This window comes from Phalacrocorax aristotelis, chromosome 2 (genome assembly GCF_949628215.1).
Source record: "Phalacrocorax aristotelis chromosome 2, bGulAri2.1, whole genome shotgun sequence".
NCBI lineage: Eukaryota > Metazoa > Chordata > Aves > Suliformes > Phalacrocoracidae > Phalacrocorax > Phalacrocorax aristotelis.
The window spans coordinates 83,096,913-83,116,319 of NC_134277.1; the positions used below are offsets into that span (position 1 = coordinate 83,096,913).

General features: G+C 36.0%; 1 protein-coding gene across 4 annotated transcripts in view; it reads left to right on the forward strand.

Annotated features, from left to right (window-relative positions):
* Positions 1 to 18,979, forward strand: part of CDH12 (cadherin 12) — a 588,619-nt gene extending 569,640 nt beyond the window's left edge. For 3 of the 4 annotated variants that reach the window (XM_075084230.1, XM_075084229.1, XM_075084228.1), the window contains 5 exons: positions 5,960 to 6,081; positions 7,621 to 7,738; positions 12,584 to 12,835; positions 15,308 to 15,388; positions 17,638 to 18,979. In XM_075084230.1, coding sequence (XP_074940331.1) covers positions 5,960 to 6,081; positions 7,621 to 7,738; positions 12,584 to 12,835; positions 15,308 to 15,388; positions 17,638 to 18,137 — 1,073 coding nt within the window. In that variant the 3' untranslated portion in view covers positions 18,138 to 18,979. The remainder of the gene's footprint in view (positions 1 to 5,959; positions 6,082 to 7,620; positions 7,739 to 12,583; positions 12,836 to 15,307; positions 15,389 to 17,637) is intronic. The other variant, XM_075084231.1, reaches the window with a different exon arrangement.
* Positions 18,980 to 19,407: the final 428 nt, after the last annotated feature.

A 19,407-nucleotide genomic window follows, 5' to 3' on the forward strand; every position in this document is an offset into this window, starting at 1 on the left:
TGTTTTAGTAAGGCTTAACTATTTAGATTTAATGGTGGACAAAGAACATTTGAGATTTGTAAATCTTTTCTCCAGTAATGCTGCAGTTTTAGTTGGTGTGAAACTTGGTGTGAAACTGTTTCTTATTCCCAAGAGCAATTAGAGCTAGCTAAAAGCTCCAAGTCTGCTTGTCTGTGCACCTTCCTAGCACATATATAGTAATATCATATTTATGTAGAGCTGTATCAGGTAGGCTGTATTATGAAATTCCCAATTTTAACAATTGCCTAGTTAAGATTCTACACCTTAGGCATATTTGTGATTCATTTCAGCATACCTGAAAATATTTATACATTGACCATTATCCATAGCATTAAAAACAAGTACTACACCAGTAACTGGCAATATTTTGGAGGATTTGAGGTTCATTAACTGTCAATTTTTTTTCTGCCGTTGTCTGACTAAGAGCTAGCACAGAAATAAAAGCTAGGGTTTGAACCATGGCACACTGCACACAACCAAAAAAGGTTAGAGGGAAGAGAAAACAACTGAAGAAAAAAAGGGGGGGGGGGGGAATTACTATCTTTGAAGAATTTCTGCTATTAAAAAAAATTGAAAAATTGCCACTTGTTCAGTGCTGACATAGAAACACTGAAACTGCCATCTCTTATTAGTGAAAAAGGGCACTGAGCAGTGCCTTGACATATACATGATTACCTAAAGAAAGTGGCCCGGTATTGCAATCAGTTGCATAAACTTGCCTCAGTAATGGACACTACCATTACCTAAGTATTTTCAGTTCTCCATATCCTTATATCTTAAAAATAAACAGACCTCAAACTAGTAATAGGCATATTAAGTTCTGTTACTTAAAAAACATTTTTTCTAAAATATGTATTTTGCCTTCTCACTGTGAGAAAATAACAAAAATACTTCCCCACCTTTTAAACACATCCTAATGGTCCTGAAATTATCTTTTCTTGAACAGGCCAATTATAACAAAGACCACCAGCTTTAATCCCATCAAGTCAGAGAGAAAAATAAATTAAACCGGCTTTGCCATCTTTCCCCTATATGTGGAAAATGATGCCAAGGTCATGAGCAGGCTTGCATGGGCTCCCTGCCTGTGCCTTAGCCCTGGGGCCTTCTAAGTGATTGTTGCCCATTGTTGTTCCATAGCTTCAAAATGAAACCCTGTACGAACCACAGATAATGATTGTGTTACATTTTTTTCTCACAGCCAGTAAAGACTTGAAGTAATATTATGACTTTTGAGCAATCATGTTACCTTTCAATCAGTGGCACAAATGGCATGTAGTTTAGATAGCTAAACACAGCAGCAGGCAATTGATAAATGCAAATGTAGATATGGATGTACCATTTAGACTTTTCTTACAAGCTGATAAATCTGACTATTATTAGCACGAAAGCACCAGAAGCTATGATTTGTAAAGGAATACATTTCAAAAATAAACCAGAAGATAATTACCTTATGTTTATTAAAGTATCTTTTTCTGACATCGCCTTGTGGAGGGAAAAAAGAAGTCTTCAAAAGCCTGGTTGTCTGAGAATTCATAAATGCTTTCATGTCCAGTGTCCTCATTCTGCATTTATCTGACATATATATTCATATATATTTTTTTAAATATATATATCTGTGTAATATAAAAAATATATATATATGCTGAGATTATTCTTTCCTACACTCCAGGTCCTGCCCCTTCAACCCTGCCTACACCAGACATGGTGGAGGTTGGCAGCTTAAAGAGAAGTAGAATCTGGACCCTTAGCAAACAGTTAATTATGAGATCAACTTGTCCTGGGCTTGCTTGTGCCAACTTGTACACTTACAGCCAGGGAAGTCCTGGTTACCCAGCAATAACACAGTATACCTTGCATATGGACAGTAGCTGGTGGTTCCACATAGGGAACTAGTTACTCTACCCAAGTTATACAATGACCAGCAGAGACCTTTTTCAGTGGGAGGTGGATGATTGTTCTGCTGACACGTGGATGATGGCACAGACCTGAAGGCAGCTGAATGCAGAAGGTCCCTTACCTATCCATAAAAATAAAAAACCCATCCTTTATACAGAAAAAAATGCATGAACAGGGAGGGGATATTTCAGACTCACATTTCTTTCCTGCATTTCACTTCCCAATTTCTCCATACTTCTTTTCATTTCCTGACTATATTTCATGGTAGGTTTTTTACTTCTTAGAGTAAATCAACACCCTAGTAACCTTCCTGGTTGCTGTTTCTGAACTTTTTTGATACCACAAACTCTGTCCAAACTAATAAATTAAACACGGCTTACAATTGTTTCAAGCACAAAGGCCATCTGGCACAGAGTATTCTATTTCTATGCCATTAAACACTCCTGCCTTCCAAACAGAATGCCCACAAATAAATCGATTCTTTGAGAATGGTCCCATGCCCATACTAACTCCCAGCACATGCATGTGAATTGTCCACAAGACCACTAGTTGCCCAGGCCAAAACTGTGCCATGAGCTGCTGTAAAAACATAAAGGTATAAAAAAATCACAGTCCAGTGTTCAAGAAGTTCCCCAGCGTGCTGCTTAATTAGCTAGTATGGAGATGGTTTTTGCATCTTACAAATGAGGAAATAGGTAAAATGCATAAGACCTTATTTCTGTTTTCCCATTCTCGAGGCACTCGTTAAGGTTGAAAATAGATATAAAGTAACCATAATCCTTCCTGTCCAAACCATATTCCCAACTCCTCTAACTCTAGGCCCAGATTTTATGAATGTTAAAGAAAACTCAGCTTAGATCTCAAGATGGGGTTTATCTTCTCCAGCATACCATAACTGGGATTAAAGGAATCATCAGTTTTCCTCTGTGGTCAATATATATTTTCTCAGAAATCTTGTATTTTCACACGTTTATTAGTCAAAGTATTTTACATATTTTCTACTACTGTAATATCCTTGAACCATAAAGGTGTTAACAGATGATGGTGTTCAAGCAAAAGAAAGAAGCAGGGTTGTTGCAGTCTTACAGACAGGAAAACTGAGCAAGGAAGAAGCTTATTAATTTGCCTGTATTATATAGGCAGAATTGGAGCCTGAAATAATTTTCTTAATTCCTAGGCTAATGATTTAACAACTCATCTGTGTAATCTGGGTTTACAAGGCATGTGCAGATGTTTTCAGTGACTCACTCACTGATACCAGCATGCACATCATTGCTGTGCTCACAGGGCTCAAAAACATTTGATTTTGAGACTACAAACAAAAGAAGAACAGGGAAAATGGAGTTCAAGTCTCCAAAGTGGTATTTGAAATGCAATTCTTCATCCTTGCTTACATCAAATGTAATGTAAACACAATGTTTGTTGCTGTAGAAGGAAGCAATGTTAGAAAATTGGTCTTTGCAATTCAAAGCTGTACAAAATCTTCTTGCAGTCTTCCTTTACACACATGAATAGTTAAACTGATATTGGCGCAAACCAGAAAGAAAATTAATCTTTTAAATAAAGTGAAACCCAGAAGTAGGTCCATCTTATGCTGTAGTATTTCTGTTTATATTCACGTTTGATTTTTGCTGACCATTTATAACAGGTAAAATTCTAACTTGCTAAAACACATAGCAAGGAAAGGTGTTGGCCTCTAATACATCTTTCAGAGAATCATAGAAAATAAATCACAGACCACCAGTGAGAAATAAATATGAAAGATATACTCATATACATATGTATTTCCAAAGCATGCTATCCTGTCATGATTTTGAGGGAAGGCAAAGTGTCAGATCCCTTTCTTCATTTTAAAAATATACAGTCCCGTAATATGTACACTGTTCCAAAAAGCTGAAAAAAATAATTTGTTAGATACTTCAAAAATATAACCTAAAAAGACTTTGTATAGAAACTGATATGTTTGATAGAAGTTATCCAAATCAGCCAATATCTCCCATGTACATGAGCATAAATTTTGAATACATTCATGCTTTTACTGGTAAGGAATTGTTTCTAACAGAAAACGAACTAACATTTATGCCTGTACTTTCAAGGCACTGCATTCATCTCTAATGTGTTTGGAGAATATATCCTGAACCCCTGTTGTTCAGTACCTTAAAATAAACACACCTTAAAATAAATACACAAAAACTAAAGGAAAGCCTAAGTTATTCTGTGTCAGTTGCTGTGTTCTTTGCAGCAGGTACTGTTAGGAAAGAAGTTTTAGGTCAGGTTGTTTCTGCCAGTAACTGCGTGAACTTGACCTACTCAGGGCTTTTCTGATCTCTGTATATATTCAGAGCTAGGGTCCTGCCCTCTATGGACTAAAATAACTTCTTAGTACTTTTCTGTTTTCTATTACACAAATAAACTGATTCAGCTGTGAGCAAGTGATCTAGATTTCTTCTGGTTCTCTGGGCATCTAAAGAATCACTGCCTAATTCCCAGCTGCTAGAACAAACTCTGTCTTCATTCATACTGTACAATGTCTTTCTTCACAAAGACATTCTGCAAGTAGGGAGGATGCTGAATTGGAAACGAATGAGGATTAAAAGAGAAATTATTAGATATGGTCACAATTAATTTGATATGTTCATGGGAAGGAACTACAAATATTGTGTGATTTTGGTAGTGGTTTTTTTGTGGGTTTTCTTATAAGATTCCAAGCTGAGTTTGTGGGATGGTCAGTTTGTCCACTACTTGTAAACAGGTAAAGCACACTTATACTTGCAGCTGGTCCTATCTTACTTAGGAAATCAGGGATTTCCTTTTGGCTTCCACAGATGCCTCTTGAAAACACTTCATTTAGTAGTTCCTAAGAGACAGAAGGAAATAAATGTAAAATTTCTACAGTGGCACTATGAAGAGACTTTGCTGTATTAGTTATATGCAACAGAAATGCAAAAATTTATACAAACTATGAAGTAAACAGCTAATGCAAATAATTTGCAGGGTCCATTTATGTCTAAAGATTCAAGAAAACTGTTCTTGTACTTAACCATGACCCCATGCTGTCACTCCTCCTACGCCACCCTGATTCATAGCATAGGTTTCTTGAATAGTTAACTGTGTCTGTATAATGGCTGCCACTCTTAAATGAAAAAGGGTAAAATAATTATCCTTTTGACTCACCAGCTAAACTGTTTTTGCATATCTGTTATCTTGCAAGGGATCTCAGCATAAAGTAAAAGAGAATATTGCGTGCTTTGTATTGAATTTGTGTCACCTTTCCGTCAGACACTGCATTTGCAGCCAAACTTGTTTATAAAATGCATCTAGTGACTGATGAAGATTATCTGCATTGGTAGGACAATGGAAAGAAACATAATGTATACTGGGTTTTTTTTAATTTCTTTTGCACAACAGTATTTGCTGCTTGCAAATAATTATGCAGTTAAAGAAATAAGTGTTACAACATCACCTAATGGTTTAACTACAAGTTGAATGCTAGCTCTACATGTTTCACTGCTAAATTTACCACTGACTGTCTGGCTTTCAGCAAGATTTTTCTTTATATCTTTCTCTCTTACTTTTCTCCATCGTCTAAAAGGGAATGCTCCACTTACCTCCTTAATATCTTGAAGATGTAAATAATGGCTAAGTAATATATATTGATTTTCCGCATTCCATTGTGGAAAACAGAATTCAGTTTTAATCACTGGAAACGTTTTCCACAGACTCCATGAAAAGCGCTCTGAGAAAAGTTTGCATCTTCAATTACAGGAACAACTTGAAATTCTTTAACTTATGCTCTGATAAACATAACCATGTTGATTGATTCCTTACTCCATGAAGAGTAATGGATCAAAGTCTGGTACAAAATGATAAGAAGTTTGCTTCTGATTTCTCCTTAATACAAATAAGAAATAAATGGAAGTCAGGGGCTTTTAGAAGTCACAGTACTGGGATCAAAACAATTTATGACAGCTCATGGGCACTGGTGATGACAACAAACATAAATAGTATACCTTAATGCTTTTCTCCTAAAAATCATTTATAGGTAACCCACTATTAACCAGCAAAGTCAACGTTATAATAAATGTCCTGGATGTCAACGAGTTTCCTCCTGAAATTTCAGTTCCATATGAGACATCTGTGTGTGAAAATGCCAAACCAGGACAGGTATTTCAAATTTGTAATGCTTGCTATTTTGCTTTTTCTTTCCTTATTATTTATAGCAATACAAATTTCTGGGTTTGAAAATGACATCATGGTTAGAATTATTTTACAAATAAAATGTCTGTGTTGGAAAAACTCACCTTTTGAAATGCTGTTTGTTGACCTTTATGGTCTATTTGTGCTCTTTATTTTTATTATCCCTGATTATATGGGCCTGAGCCACCCTTTCCTGGACATTTAATAGCTATGACAGGAGAAAGAACCCCTTCCTTAAAGACACCTAAATATAAGGGTAAAACTGCAGTGAATAAATGGAATAGGATGGATTACACACATTTCTGTGTCCTATTCTGAGAAAAAGAAGCCACATCACTAAAGACAATCATCCTGAAAGCTTGGTTTTATAAGCAGTTTCAAATATACACATAGCATGCAAAACCTTTTTCAGATTCAGAATATCACCTTATACCATGAGTGATGCCAGTATTAACAGAGCTGGCCCCAGAAGATATTGGCATGTGCCAACTGAACAAAATCTGTGTGATTAAATACAGTGCTGCAAAGCACCAAGGCCAACTATCATACGTGTTAACAGCTAATACTGTTTCCAGGACAAGGTTTGTAACTTCAACTATTCAACTTTGAGAGTGACTGCCAGCCACTGAAGGAACATATTCAGCCTGCTGTGTAATCAGTGACTTCTCTTTATATGTATGAAATACGTAATGAGTCCATTTGATTTTTATTGCCTGTATTACAGTTTTGTCCATGACTTCGTATGATATTCCAATCTCATCTTTTTATTTGATGTGTTTCAACTAACTATGATACAACCTAATTTAATTTCTGGTTTATCAGATACCTTTCGTTAGTACCTTATTCAAGCACTAACAGTAGAAAAGAGAACTTTTTATAGGGAAGGATGAGATAAGCGCTGAGCTGCCAAAAATTATAAATATTTAGACCTTTATTAAATAAAAAAAGGTCTTCCTTTTTGAAAGATCAGTGGCAATCTTACTATGAAACATTTTAACTGCACTGTGCTTACCTGAAATCTAGCGGTTAGGACTCTGGGACCCAAAAGTTCCTTCACGCCTAGATCGTGCAGACCTTTCAACCAACTCTGCTTCATTTCAAGCTGTAAAAATATGGTGCAGCTTTGTGAAGTACTACAACATGTACCAGTCGTAACAGTGATAGTAGCAGTAGCACATAAAGTGAACTGTCTTTAAGTAATCACTCACCTGAAAACAATCACTAGTATTTCGATACAAACCCCAAATATTTAATACTTCTGCTATGAATATAGGGTAAAGCTTTCTGATTTCCTTCACATATGTCAAAGTGAGAACTTCTGAGACAAGTCCTCTGGATGCTATAGCATTCAGACTTCTTGCCTCCACTGTCCAATATATTAAGGGAATGAGAGTAATCCAGCAGGATTTAACTTTCTTTGTTTCCTTTGATGTTCACTTTGCACTTCTACAAAACTGCTTTTAGAAGACTCAACTGACTTCAGAATTAATCTTAATCTGGTTTCAGGTGATACAGACTGTCACTGCAGCAGACAAAGATTTGTCACCAGCTGGGCAAAGGTTTTCCTTCAGACTGTCAGCTGAGGCTTCCAACAAACCGAATTTCACAGTCCATGACTACAGAAGTAAGTTGCTTACCCATATCTCTCTCAGAGCAGCAGGCTGTGATTATAATGACAAATGTGATTATTTTGTATTACAGTCATGTCTACAGACTTTTTTATTTGACATTTCTAATTGTTAAACTATCTAGGACATACATTAATATAAATTCAGGTCTTGCACCATTTCTCACTTTTAGGGAACAGGAATTGTCAGAACATCAAAGGCTGAGATTTCCCTTCAGGCCTGTAAAAACACTGCTACTAGTTTTATTTTCTTCCTTTTATCATTCAGTATTTTAGGAAGAACTCATATGTCAATGCAGGTATACCTTTAAACAAGGCACTATTTCTACCTTTTTTAAACACTCTTACTTTGCTAACTTTTTTAAAGAACCCAGCTATTGCACTTTCTGGAGGACGTATAGTCCTGCAGAAGAATTTGTTCTAAATATGGACAGTGCTGCTGCAGTATAACATCCCACAACACTCTTAATTTGTAGATTTATATAATTACTGTCTCCAATTTTTACCAGATTTTTTTGTCATAACTGATCATCTTTTTTTCTTTTTCACTTGAATTCTTTTGATAAATGGCAAAGAACCACCTAAGATGAAAAAATGGATCTTTTTTCCTACTGTAAACATCTTCAAACATGTAGCTTTGTGAACAGACACAGCTAAAACATCATAATAAACTGTAGTAAATTTTCACCACTAATGATTTTAATCAAAGAAGGAAAAAAATTTTAACAATGAGTTTATCTGCTATTAGGTGATTTTAAAGAACTGTGATATGACAAGCTTTTAATAAAAAAAGGTTTACATTACTCTGCAAAGAAAGAACACCTAAAGCCATCCATTGAAGCTCAGTAGAATTCCTTTGCTTATTTAACTATGTAGGTTATTAGTATTACTTTTAAGGAAAATTATATAATTCTTAAATTTTTTAACATTTTATTAATATATTCATTATTATTTTTACTTTAAATTTGACATGATAATGAGTATGATGTTAAGGTTCCTTTCTTGAGAATTAAGTAACCCAAGCCCTTAAAAGGGCTAGAAATGGATAATACACAGAATGAAAAAAAATTGCAGAGGTCACTTATTTAGCCTTTTTTTAAATCATTAAGGTACATCATTCACATTGTTTTTGAAGCCATACACTTTTATCAATGTTAGGTGAAACAAAATTAAAACCAACAAAACAAACACAAATATTAATCATGAAGACCTTTATCATTAAGAAAGTTGTGGGAGGAATAGATTTGAAACAGTAGAAAAATAAACTGTGTTTATTTTCCCTTTTTATATAGCTCCTCTGTGAAGATGACAAGACAAAAATGGTTTATTCCTAAACTTATTAGTGACTTTTATCTTAGTATTTCATAGATAGCTAAAAACATTCTACAGAAGAGCAAAGAATTTCACTTAATGATTTGTAAGTATGGTATATAATGAAACCATAATAATTCATAGTATTGCAGACATGAATAATAGTAATTTACGAAACAAAAAATTTGTAGATCAGCATTATCAGAGGCCATTCAAATAGTTTTCTTGAGACAGGCAGCTCAGTGACTATGAAGGACAACATCACAATGGATTCAAATCCGCTTACTTCTGTTCTTGGAAGATTAGGTCGTTATTCTTCTCCAGAAGTGCTTAGTCTAAACAGTTTGGTTTTAAAAGCTACTAGTATTTTAAAAAGTTCTGGCATTTCAATCTCTAACTATAGTTATGCCAAGCAAGATTTAAATGCTTTACATCTGTGTCCCTCTGGACTTAAAATATTTTATAATATTTAAGTTCAATTATCCTTAATGCTGCTCTGTGGTTTCTGTTATTTTCTATTGTTACAGAGCTGTTGTTGGTAATTATTGGAAAACTCAGCATGATGAACTTTGCTAATGATTATATTTTTTTTAAAAAAAAGTTCTTTATATAATTATGTAGACTTAAACATGAATACTGTGGATTTCTAAATACCTCTGCTCTTTTGCTCAAGATTTCTTTAAAGTAAGAACTTTAATTTGTTTCTTTTGGTCCATTTTCTAAAATATCCTTTAATTTCATCAAGATTTATTTTTTTCAAATAATTTCAAACTATTGTTTTAAATATAAGTCTTCCAGTTCTTCTCGGGTCATTTTAACATATTTAATTCCTCAAAAGAATCTTTAAACTTAAAAAGGCTATACAGTAATTAAACTCAATGACCTTTCTCATTTACAGCTTTTGTGAAGAGTGCTTAGCATATAAATATGGTGAGGAAATCGTTCAAATATTATTAGATAATTAAATTTCCCTGTCTAGGGCAGTAATGTTGACACCAAGATGACTTTGGATCTCAGTAGTCTGCTAACAAACTTTCTCTACTCTATAAAAACAAATGCAGTATTCCCATAAAACATGGAATTAGAAACCGCCAAGACACACAATTTTTCATGTATAAATGTTTGTGTGTCTGTCTACCTATATACACACTCTTAAAAGTATTTCTTAACACTTAAAAAGAAGAAAGAAGTACATCATTAACTGAAATATAAGGAAGACAGGAAAAAAAGCTTTTGTGGAATATTTTCCAACCATAAAATACTTTTTAGTTTTTTATTATTTTACACAGCTATTAGAAAAATCTTCCAAACAGAAACTCTGAACAATATTTTCAATATCTTCTGCCAAAAAGGTGGAAGGTCTGATTTGTGCACAATTTAGATGTATAATAACACAACCTTATTTTCAGTACAGAAACCTTTTAAAAAGATAAATACCATTATCTTTGGAACTAGAAATCATGTTAGTACCAAGCAGGTACTTTAGGAAAAAAATTTTTTTTTTTTTTAAGGAAAGTCTTGTTCACTGTGTTACAATTGATGCTTTTACAACAAAAGGTGTCATTTAACATTTTTAAACACATCAAGAAGCCAAATAACCAGTGCCATTCTATACAGCTAAAAATCATGGGTGCTGTGACTTTACAGCAGGTATGTTTGTAGGGTACGCAAGAAAATAAACTTTTCCAGCTTCCATAATTCCTCAGAATATAACTTAATGAGGTCAGAAGCAAGACAGTAGCTCAAGGTTGTCATTTGGAGTCACTATAAATATAAAAACAGGGAAATATTATGTTTCTAGACTATGCCTTGAGCAGTGTTGAGACCAGTCCACCAGCTGTGAATAGAATTGAGAGGCCCTGGCAGAGCTGGAGTTCTTCCAGCTGAACCACCCACCTTCCTTTTTCCCCTTTGTTGCCCTCACTCCGCTCCCTAGAGGGCTACATCCCTGCTGAGCACACCCAGTTGCTCAGTAAGAGAGAGAATTTTCATTCTCTCCAGACTGTCACATGCATCCTGCAAATGAATTTATCGTTAACAAACTGAAGAACCAGAAGCTGTCTCAGCTTCAGGCTGCAGCTCCAGGCTGCTCTGTGTAGAGTTCAAACACATGCCTGTGTCCATATTTTCCAAAGGACCTTGAACAATTGAAAGGGGTCAAAGAAGAGCAACAAAAATTGTTCAGTCAAAGACTTTAGAGCTCGGTCTCTTTGGTTCATTTCAAAGGAGAATGGAAAGTCATTTCATTCGTTACATTTGCATTGTAGCATGTATTAAAATGATCTTCAACATTGCAATTAGAAGAAGAATAAAAGAATATAAATAATTCTATCAATAGAAATAGAAATAAGGTAAAGCTGGATGACTTCAAATTAGATCTAAAACTCTTTATATAATGTCTATGATTAATCATAGAAAGGACAAGCTGAATATGGAAGATGGTTTGATTTAAAAAATTTTGAGACATTTTTATTTTTCAAAACTAAATGTCACTGACCTTGACGTGTCCATGTACCATGTTTGAGTCCGATAAAAAGGAGACTTCTGAAATAAACATATTGTCAGTCAAGTGCTTTCTCAATGGTGTCTGATCATAACATATCTGATTTTGGATATTCAGGGTTCCTTCTTACTGTCCTTAATCAGAACTGCACACAAGTATTTGAGTGTTGAATTCAGAGCCCTTAATCATTGTACTTAGTGACAAAACTCCAAGAAGGAATGAAAGTTATAACATGGACAGCAGGTCACCTCTTCTAAAGATACAGTAAAGCACATGGGTGAGATGGTCAAAGGGTGACTGCTGCAGGCTACTTTCATTCAGCTCTGTCATCTAATTAATTCCCTGCTAATTTCAATTTCGTTTTGCTTTCAATGCAGTTCTTTTAATCTGCACATCATTTCCTTACTACTCTGTTTGATTCAAGAAAAGCAGCAGTCACTGCATATCTGCTGGGAAGAAATGATAAAACGTGACTCTAGGAGTTCTTAACACATTCATAACTAACTGATGGAAAATATACTGTTTATAAAGTACTCAGATCATTTCTGTACTTATTTTTAACAGGGTAAGAAAGTTGAAGGGGTTTTGCATTTTGTCTAGCTATATTACTTTCATTTTTAAAGGGAAATTAATTGATCAATAGAGACTTGACTCTAAATCCAAGAGCAATCAAAGGACCACAGGCATGAAATATAAGGACATAAGGAGAAAAGAAAAACTGAAAATCCTTCCTAATCTAATACCTGTAACGCTTTTTTACATTATTATTTGTTGTCTTTGAAATTTTAGCTGTCCAGCTAACAAGTTTACAAGAAATGGAATATTATTTAATGCTCTGCAAAAAACTAGCTGTACCATTCAGAACACAATACCTTCTGTAATGATAAAACAAGGCAATTACATAAAACATGTCATGCACTTAGTTTCAAAAATGGAATAGCTGCCTATTACTAAAGGTGATACAAACTGCAATGGTGAACTGAAGCACAAAATAAAAATCCTGTAATGACTGTGTTGTTGTTTTACAGACAACACTGCTGGGATTGAAACCAGGAGAAATGGTTACAGCAGAAGACAACAAGAGCTGTATTTTCTTCCAGTAGTAATAGAAGATAGTAGTTACCCTGTCCAGAGCAGCACAAACACAATGACTATCCGTGTTTGCAGATGTGATTCTGATGGTACCATCCTGTCCTGCAACGTGGAAGCAATCTTCTTACCAGTTGGCCTCAGCACAGGAGCGCTGATTGCAATCTTATTGTGTATTGTTATACTGCTAGGTTAGTTCTCGTAAAACCATGTGAAGTGCCTTACTCTGCTTATTCACCTGTGAATTAATTTGTGTTGTTATTAGCTTCATCTATTGTTTAACAAAAGCAGCTGAAAGTGTGTGGCAGTTTATGAGAACTTTTATGCTTCTACGTTTCTAGAAAAGCATCCCAAAGCACTGACCGTGACCCTGAATCTGCTAACACCTACATATTTCTTTATGCAATAAGAGAACCAGCTTTCAGTGGAATCCAAACCATAACATTTTCTCTGAAACAGTTTAAATACTTTTCTTGAAGAATTAATATTTTTAGATTATTACTAAGGTAGGCAAGTCCTACTGACAGTAACAGCAGTAAGGACTTAGTAAGGGCCTTTATCTAATTCTTCATGACGACTTGAGCAAAAGGAGAACAATGAAACGAGAGGATAAAATAATTGTAATGCAGACTGCGACTGGATAGATCCATGTAAAGCTTTACAGCATCACTTTAATTTCAGGCAGGCATGGTTTCTGTATGGTGGCATTGTAATTTGATCTACATTATATTTAAATATTGCCTTATTTACAGAATGTCCAAAGCAGTCAAGACTCATGTGCATCCTACTTATAGCCTTAATTAACTGATAACAAAATAAAACGACTTTGTAGCTTACACAGGCACAATGTGGGATGCAGAAAGCAGACTGATTCTTACAGGTACTAGCCCATGCCTCTTCTTGATACTAGTGGATTTCCTAGATCTTATGATTATGTAGGTCTAATGCATAGGCAAAAATAGCTGCAGACACAGAATATAACATATGGATACCTCTTTGCCTTTGGATAACACAGTAATTTACCACTTAAGTAAATTACTACAGCCTCAGGGTTACATAATAGCTTCTGAGTAGCAGTGGGTAAAATTCAGAATATCTGTCCTGTGTAAAAAGTTCATGTTGCGAGAAAAATGTTTCAAATCAGAATGAGAATGGCAAACAGTGACAATTCCCATGGAATAGGAATTAATAACAAATACACCCATTCTGAAGAATTTAAAACAGAAAAAAACAACCTTAAGTCATTTTTTCAGAAACAAGAACAATGTTGTCTCCTTTACCACAATTCCTTGGGACTACTTTTTTACTTTTGGGGGTTTCCTGGATAAAAGCAGCCAGGGGAATTTCTATTACCAAAAAAAAGATTTAACTTATTTTCACATGAAGAGCTCTGTCTTAGGGCAGGACTCCCAGGATATCTAACCTCTCTGTTACACAGCAAAGTGCCTAGAAGCCCTAAACACATAGCCATAGCAAAGCCTTTCAAGTTGTCACCTTTGTGTCCAGTAATCTGGACAATGTGAACTACACAGCAGAGATCTTGGTGCTCTTGGTACAGGCATCATTTACAATGGCAGAGTATCTGGGGAAGGAGAAATACCTGAAGCCTGAATGTCCCCTAAATTTGCTGGGTGATTGTAAAGGCCTTCAACAGAACTGTGGTTATGTTTCCCTAAAGGTTTGCTGAAATAAATACAATTTTTATTTAAAAACCCCGAGCATATTAAATAAAAAATAATTATGTCAAATAACTTCTTACCAGATCTGCTGCTTATTGATGCTTTTGACATACAAAACTAATGAAGATATTTAATTCCTGCTTTGCACAAGACACCAGACTGAATTACTGAGATTATGTTTGGAAAAGAGGTTTTGGTCCTTTAATAACTCCCTTCATTCCAATCAGCCTGGCAATATTACCCAGAAAAACTAATGTATAAAAAATTAATTTACAGTGCTGTATGTAACATCAGAGAATGGCATTTATCTTACTGCCAGGCTTTCACCTTACTATTCCATTGATCAATATAGAAACTGCTTTCGGACTTTCATTTCTTGTGAACCTGACCTGACACAGAGTCATTAAAATTGTAGTTGAAGTCATTCTTGTCAAACTCATTTCTACGTATTACAAAAGACAGTCAACATATTACAAGAATCAGAAGTTATTTTAGGCCACACAAGCCTGAATATGAATTTATAATCATTGCAAATCCTGTATTCATTATTGTGGTACTTCAACAACAGCTCTTAAAACACTGTCATTTCTACCAAAGGCAGTTAGTGAGTTAAAAATAACATAAAGGCCAGTTTATTACAAGCAGATTTTGTATTCAATGCAATATACCTGCAAAGACAAACTATTGAAAAAACCCACAAGCTGATTGTCACTGAGTTGCCATCTGGAATAAAACTAGACTGTAACATTTTATGTTATATAGAATCACAAAATCACAGCTGGAAGACATGACTGGAGATCTAGTTCAATCTCCCTGCTTACAGCAGGGTCAGTTAGAGCAGGTTGTTCAGTATCCAGCTGGGTTTTGAATACCTCCAGGGATGGATACACCACAACTTCTCTAGGTAACATGATCCAATACTTGATCATTTTAACAGTAAAGAAGCTTTTTTCTTATGTTTTAGTAGAATTTCCTGCATTTCAGTGTGTGTCCATTGCCTCTTCTCCTGTTGCTGGGCACCACTCAAGAAGACCTGGCCCCATCTTCTTTACTTCCATCCATCAGGTATTTAGCCACATTGATAAGATTCCCCCTAAGAGTTCTCTTCTCCAGGCCAAACAGTCCCAGCTCTCTCAGCTTCTCCTCATATGGCAGATGTTCCAATCCGTTAATCATCTTTGTGGCTCTGCACTGGGCTCATTCCAGGAAGTCCATGTTTGTCTTGTACTGAGGAGCCCAGGACTTGACCTAGAACTCCAAGTTTGTCTGACCAGGGCTGAACAGAGGGGAATGATCAACTGCTGACAACGCACTTCCTAATGCAGCCCCAAATCCCATTGGCCTTCTTTGCCACAAGGGCACATTGCTTGCTTATGGTGAACTCGTCGTCCACCACAACACTAGGTCCTTCTCTATCATGCTTCTTTCTAGTAGGTCAGCCAAAAGCATCTACAGTATGCAGTTATTCCTCTCCATCTGTAGGGCTTGGCATTTCCCTTTATTGAACTTCGTGGTGTTCCTGTTGGCCTATTCCCCAACCTGGTGAGGTCCCTATGAATGGTTGCACAACCCCTGTTTCACCTGCAAACTTGATGAGGGTGCTCTCAATCCCTTGATCCAGGACATTTATGAAGACGTTAAACAAAACTGGTCCCGGTATTGACCCCTGGGGTGCATCATTAGTGACTGGCTTCCATCTAGTCTTTGGGCTGTTGATCACAACCCTTACAGCCTGGCAGTTTGTCCAGTGTTGCAATCCACCTCGCCATTTACTTGTCTAGTCCATGCTTTCTCAGTTTTTCTGAGAAGGTTGTTATGGGACACAACAACAAAAGCTGTGCTAAAGTTAGGATAAAAATAATGTACTTTTCTCCTTTCATCCACCAGTCATGTCTTTGTAGAAGGCTGTCAGGTGAGTTAAGCACAACTTCACCTTTGTAAATCCATGCTGACTACTCTTGATCCCCTTCCTGTTCTTTGTAAGTTTGAAAAAGGTTTCTAGAATTATTTTCTCCATCACTTTCCTCAGGATCATGGTGAGGCTGACTGACCTGTAGTTCGCTAGCCCACTCTTCTTGACTTGCTTGAAGATAGGAGACACATTTGCTTCAGTCCTCAGAAACTTTGCTTAGTCCCCATGACCTTTCAAAAATTTTCTCAGGTGGCCTCACAATGATATCATGACATGCACACATAACTCATGTGTGCATCCCATGAGGTCCCATGTCCTTGTGTGTGTCAGGCTTGTGCAAGTGTTCCCTAATCTGACACCCCTCCACCAAGGATAAGTCTTTCTTGTTCCAGACTTCCCTCTTGTCTTAGGGACCTGGAATTCCTAAAGGACAACCTTACCAATAAAGACAGAGGCAAAGAAGCCGTTGAGTAGGTTGGCCTTTTCTGTGTTGTCAGCAGGTCCCCTGCCCCACTTGCCAGTGGGCCCACATTTTCTCTACATTTTCTTTTGCTGCTATCATACTTTTCCAAGCTCTTCTTGTTGCAATTCATGTCACTCATGAGATTCAACGCCAGACGAGCTTTGGTTTTCCTGACCACATCCCTGCATGTTCAGACACTCACTGTATATTCCTCCTGGTTCATGTGTCTGTGTTTTCATGTCTTATATGGCTTTTTAAATCTCTGAGTTTAGTCAGGAGCTCCTTCTTCATCCATGCAGGCCTCCTGCTGCCTTTGCTTGATTTTCTTCTCATCAGGATGGACCACTGTTGACCTTGGAGGAGGTGGTACTTGAAAATCAACCAGCTCTCCTGGACCCCTTTTCTCTGCAGAACCTTATCACATGGGATTTTTCAAAGCAGAACTTTGAAGAGGTCACAGTGTGCTGTATAAAAAGCTGAAGTAGGATTTTTTTTTCTCCATTTCAAAGATTTCAATTTTATTTTTAATTTTTAACACTGTGGGTTTTTTTTTTCTCTGCGTTGTGGAAATTTGGGGATTTTTCGCTATTTTGCTATGGAAAACATTTTTTTTAAAATCCCATCTGTCTGTTTCAATGAACTAAAAGGCTGAAGTCCTGTCCAATTCTATTTGTTCACAAAGCAGGCCAGTAGGAAAATTATTTGTTACTTACTTCAGCAGCACAGCAAGCTCTAAGGAGTTAGACTCATACATCAAACAGCAAATGACTTTTCATTGGCTAGAAGACTGCTGTTTTTAAAAGAATAGTAGGAGCATGTCTTCTAAGGAAAAATGTCCCTTTGATTGCTTGCAGCTTTCAAAGGAAGATATAATGATATATCATCAGAGTACAAAAATATTTCTGTGCATGTCTTAACTTCAGTTTTCTCTCGTTACAGTCATTGTGGTACTGTATGTAGCACTACGGAGGCAGAAGAAAAAGGACACCCTAATGACCTCTAAAGAAGACATCAGAGATAATGTTATCCATTATGATGATGAAGGAGGTGGAGAAGAGGACACCCAGGCTTTCGACATAGGTGCCCTGAGGAATCCCAAAGTAATTGAAGATAACAAAATACGCAGGGACATAAAACCAGACACCTTGCATTTTCCACGTCAAAGACCACCAGTGGAAGACAACACAGACATAAGAGATTTCATTAATCAAAGGCTGGAGGAAAATGATGTAGATCCGACTGCACCCCCTTATGACTCCTTGGCAACCTATGCTTATGAAGGAAATGGATCTGTTGCAGAGTCTCTCAGCTCTATAGACTCCCTTACTACAGAGGCAGACCAGGATTACGACTATCTGAGTGACTGGGGACCTCGCTTTAAGATCTTGGCAGACATGTTTGGAGAAGAAGAAAGTTATAACCCTGATAAAGTCACTTAGGTACAACTACAACAGTGAAATACAAAGAAAAGTAAACCAACAACAAATTTAAAGATAAACCTAAGCTTTATAATAGGACAGGATTCCTTTGATTATAAAAGACAGCAACAGTTTCCAGCAAGTTACTACATTTATCATACTGTCAGTTTTGGTTTGATCTGCGAAGGAAAGATAGATCCTGTAATATACGCAGTTTTTTGTTGTTGTTATTTTGTTACTCTGGAATTACACTGAGACAAGCTCAGGCCTACAAGGTACGGTTTACTGACCTGACTTAGAAAGAAGATAGCTTTCTGGCATCACGGTGGAAGTGTGGTAGCTTTTTCGTAATTCCACTAAAGTGCCTATTGAAACTTTTATCATTTAAGTGGTAAAGAGTCTGCTGTGATGGTGTTACAAAACTGAATGGTAAATTGGACAAGAACTTTAAGACAAGAAGCAATAGCAACATGCTGACTTCTTTTAGAATAAAAATGGAGATCACTTCCTGGAGTGTATCTAATGACTGCAACTAAGGGGGGGATGTATGTTGTGTTTGGGGGTTATGTTTGTTTTTTTTAAAAAGAAAACAGTATGTCAAGATGTCATATTTCTTCTTCCAAAATTTCACTGAAAATTTAAATTTAAAATGTTATTGCTCACTATGAAGATGTAAGGCCCAAATTAAAAAGGAAAAGATCTTAGCATACATCAATGAATATTTAAAATGTTCATGCAAATATTACATTTTTCTAGAACAATAAAAAGATGAAAGCAGCTTTTCCTTTATGTGAAGGAAATTTTCCTTGGTTCTCCCTCTTCTTTTAAAATGAGACTATTATTAAAACATAACATGGAGAGGATTTTTTAAGAGTATTATTGTATTTTTAGTACCAAGACACTTTTTTCCCTTGTAAGTATCACTAAAGCAGTATATATAAAGAACTCCACACCACTTTTCTTTGCAATTAGATTGTTACTCTGTAGGTACTATAGGCATACATATTATAGAGATAGTTATTTTTCAACTGACCCGCTGCTACCGTTCAGCATATCATCGTATTTCACTTTCAGACCGACATCAAACACTTTAGAAAGCCTTTTAAGGATGGAAACTTTATTAAGTTTGTTCTCGCCAAAATATTATCAGAGGCAGAATAAAAATATAAAACAGTATGCTTGTCCACACTTTATGTACATACCCATGCATAAATGTAGCTGTGCAGGTAACAGAAGTACAGATATGCACAAGGCATTATGCCATGGAAGATCTCTTGTAAAACTATTTCAG